Source organism: Merops nubicus, unplaced genomic scaffold (genome assembly GCF_000691845.1).
Source record: "Merops nubicus isolate BGI_N331 unplaced genomic scaffold, ASM69184v1 scaffold11940, whole genome shotgun sequence".
Taxonomy (NCBI): Eukaryota; Metazoa; Chordata; class Aves; order Coraciiformes; family Meropidae; genus Merops; species Merops nubicus.
Window position 1 is genome coordinate 1 of NW_008583577.1, and position 3830 is coordinate 3830.

At 40.0% G+C, this 3830-nt stretch overlaps 1 protein-coding gene across 1 annotated transcript; it reads left to right on the plus strand.

The window, feature by feature from the left end:
* Positions 1-797: 797 nt before the first annotated feature.
* On the plus strand, positions 798-3438 carry ISCA1 (iron-sulfur cluster assembly 1; the record flags this gene model as incomplete). Its single annotated transcript, XM_008941379.1, has 3 exons — positions 798-851; positions 1746-1851; positions 3290-3438. Coding segments are annotated over 3 exons (309 nt in total), but the record flags the coding sequence as incomplete, so codon positions are not given.
* Positions 3439-3830: the final 392 nt, after the last annotated feature.

Here is a 3830-nt window from a genome sequence, read left to right on the forward strand (position 1 = left end):
TGAAAACAGGTGTTCTACTGCGCGTCTGCTCGCAGTTCGTACGTTTAAGTCTGCTCGCAGTAAGAGCTTCGCATCGCAATGCTTTTCCTTTTACTCGGTGTCTTAGGTACTTGTAAACATCTCATGGAAGTTGTGTTTGTGTTCCTGCGTCTCTGCAACAGCTAGATCCGCATCAAAAGTGCGCTAACCTGCTGCAGAGTCACGGGTCCTCTCCGGAGTAATGGGAAGAGAGAAACTGGCCATGAATATTCCTGTGCCTAATTGATTTTGTCATGTGCCTAATTGATTTTGTCATGTGCCTGTTTGGTACCTGTCTGTAACATGTATGCCACAAAAATTGAAGTGACAAAGAGCAGAAATACTTACCTGAATTGTGATAATGATTTTGTGGGGAAACGGGAAAAACCTCCAACACCTTAATATCGAGGACTGCAGTTCTGAAGCTGTTTGCTGGCAGTGTGGTTGAGGAGGGGAGTGAGGAGTTGCTGTGTTCTGTATGGATTAGGCTCAGCAGTCACCCATTTTGCAGCAGAGTGTTTATCTTCACATCAGACACCGGTTTCAAGTAGAACACAGGCTAGTCAGTACTGACAGGCGGCTTATGCTGAAGGTGGACTTTGCAGATAGGAGGCAAATGTAAACTAAGAAAATTTGACTGCACAGGGTTGGAATAGAATATTTTTTTTTTTTTCTGGTATAGATGAGCATGCTGCACACTTTCAACATTTGCAGACACTCACTGTGAGTAAACCAGGAGAAAAACATTTAAAATTTATGTATATGGTTTTGTTTTTCAGACCCCATCAGCTGTTCAGAAGATTAAGCAGCTTCTTAAAGATAAGCCTGAGCATGTAAGTATAAAATGTGTGGCATTCACAGAGCATTTCTGGCCAGTTTAAAGGTTTGAAATACGCACTGAGGTGTTTATTATTAGAGTAGGTGGCGTCTTTTTTTTGGAGGGGAATGTGTAAGCTTGTTTATATATTGAGCTTTGTTTCTTTATAAAATGAAATGCAGGAAATAGCTGACTATGACATTTCACTGTATATTTGGTTTTGAGATGGATAAAGTAAAAAAAACCTTTTAGTTTCAACATATTTTTTTTGAGCTGTATTTTAATTCAGCCTTTTATTGTGGCATCATCATGGCTTCTGGTAGTGAAAGAGATCTTAAGTTGCTGATATTAAGAAAGTTGTTATTCATTTAAGTTCTTGTAGGAATTCTCACTGTGAAGTATGTAATAATAAAGTTAGATTCATACCCAGCAGAAAACATCCAGTTCTTAGGAAACTTCCCAGCAGATGTTGGGTTTTTTAAGTAATGAGCTTTTCTGCAAATAACCGATTGAGTTTGTCACCTTTTCTTCTCGGGGAAAAATGCACAGAGTCTTTCTGTGTAACCGTTACAGAGACAAGCATTAGACTTTCCTCTTTACAGCAAGTACTTCCCACAGTTTAACCCCAGCCAGCACCACACAGCCACTCACACACTCTCCCCAGGCAGTGGGGAGGGGGAAAGAATGAAAAAGCCAACGGGGTTGATCCACAGTAGCAAACATCTGATGATTGATTCTACCTTGGCAGGAAAGAAATGTTACCTCTTAATCTACTAAGGAAATTCACTTCTGCTTTGAGTCAGCGGAGAATAATAAATGTCAGCATTTTGTTGTTCTGCATACTTTCTGTCTTGGTGTTCCAGGAACAGCTTTTTAAAAGTCATCAATGTGGTGGTGGGTTTTTTTTCAGGTAGGCGTGAAAGTAGGTGTTCGTACCAGAGGCTGCAATGGACTTTCTTACACGTTAGAATATACAAAATCAAAGGGAGACTCTGATGAAGAAGTAGTTCAAGATGGTGAGTTTTTGTTGGTGTTGTTTGGGGTTTCTTTAGGCATTACTGAACTCTTGTTATGTTCAGCAATGTTAATTCGATGGTGAAGAGATGTAAATATAAGTGGGGTATTACAGTTATTCTCTTACAGAAGCTATGCTGCTAGGCAGAGGCCGTCTTCCAGCTGTTTTCAAAATACATGTGACCAACACATAAATTTTATTCTTTTCAGCAGAGGGTTAGCTGGAACTTCACCAGCAGTTAAACTGAACCAGGGACTAACACCTAATTATGCAGGTGCCTTTTGCTTTCAAATTTAGCTGGCTTCTGGAGCTACCCCTTCTGCTTGACTCAGAGTTGCTGTAGCTTCACAGGGCTGAAAACACATTTTTTGGAAGGTGGCATTTTCTGGTTTGGATCTTAGGGAAGGTAGAAGCAGTTCCTTCACTCAGGTTGGAGACATTAAGTTCCAAAGCCACAGTGTTTCAGATGTGCCTGTGTGCTTTCTGTTTTGGTCACTTCTAGACAGACTGCCAGTGAAGGCGCTGGCTTCTACAATAGCTCTGTGCTCAGAGACCTCATGGCTTTGGATTCCAGCAAAAATTTTCTGGCTTTTGGGTAGTAACTGACTGCATCGGGGATCAGGCCCATAAACTCCTTCACTATGTTTAGCCTTCACTGTTAGTTACTGTCTGTATCAGCGTCTGCTACGATGAAACCGTTTTTGAGCGGTCTCTCTGGGAACACAATGATTTCTTGTTGCTGTTTACTGATACAAGTTCACATTGTTACTATTTGTAGTCTGGCTAAAGCAGTCCACTCACACGTTTGTCTCAGAGCTGCAGCTTAGAAGTCGAGTAACTTCCCAGAGAGGCAGATTCTTAGTGTACTTGAGAAAAGGCAGCTCTTTCTAGTTCCTAGGATGGACTTCTAATTCTTAATCCTTAAAAGTTGTGACATCTTTGAAAGTTCACACATTTTCCTTATTATAGGATTCAGTATTGCTAATAGATAATGTAAACCTAATGTTTTTGGCAGGGCAAAACCCAGTCATTTTGAGAGAGGAGTATTTGAGTTTTGAAGTTTTTTGGGCATCTTGTTGGATGCACAGACTTTTAAGATGGTAGGCGTGTTACTGACTGTGATGCATAGCAATTAAGTACTGAAGCTGAGATTCGTAGTTCCCTGGGCATCCAGTTTCCAAATCCCCCATCAAAAAATACATGCATTCATGTGCACATGCTAATAGTGGTCCTCAACTGGTGCTAGACTTTTACAGGTGGCCTAAAAAGAGCAATGAAAATGCCTCACATTAGGCCAGGGAAACCAAGCTACACTGGTTGTCTTCATATTTAGCTTCCATTTTTTTTCGTCACTGGTCAGAAGAGAATTTCAAAGTGAGTGATGGCTTTGCTGTGTGTATATATATTTTAATTATTTTATTTTATTTGCTGTCTTCAAGGAGTTAGAGTGTTTATTGAGAAGAAGGCACAGCTGACACTTCTAGGAACTGAAATGGACTATGTAGAAGACAAACTGTCCAGTGAATTTGTGTTCAATAACCCAAACATCAAAGGAACATGCGGCTGTGGAGAAAGCTTTAACATCTGAAATCTCAGGACTACTTCTTTGACCTTGAACACCCCGAAACACTTACTATTACAGCTCTCAGAAGCAAATACTTTTTCATCAAGTTCATAGGCTGTGTGAAGTGTGGCTGCGATAGAGAAAAATAAATAATTTTGAAAATGTGAATTTTGTGTTAAGTTCCACTACTTATGTAGTTAATGCTGTAATTTGTGATCAGTTTGGATCCAGAAGGTAAGAACAGTAAGTGCTGTATTAACATCTCTGATATCTGTACTCTCCCATGCCAAGGAAATAAAATCTCACTGTTCTTCACTTTTGTCATTTTCTTTGTCTTCTTTACTCTTTCCACATCCAAAACCCATTTGAAAGGACATATTGCTTCTGTGTTCTGCTTTGATTTTGGAGGAAAAAAA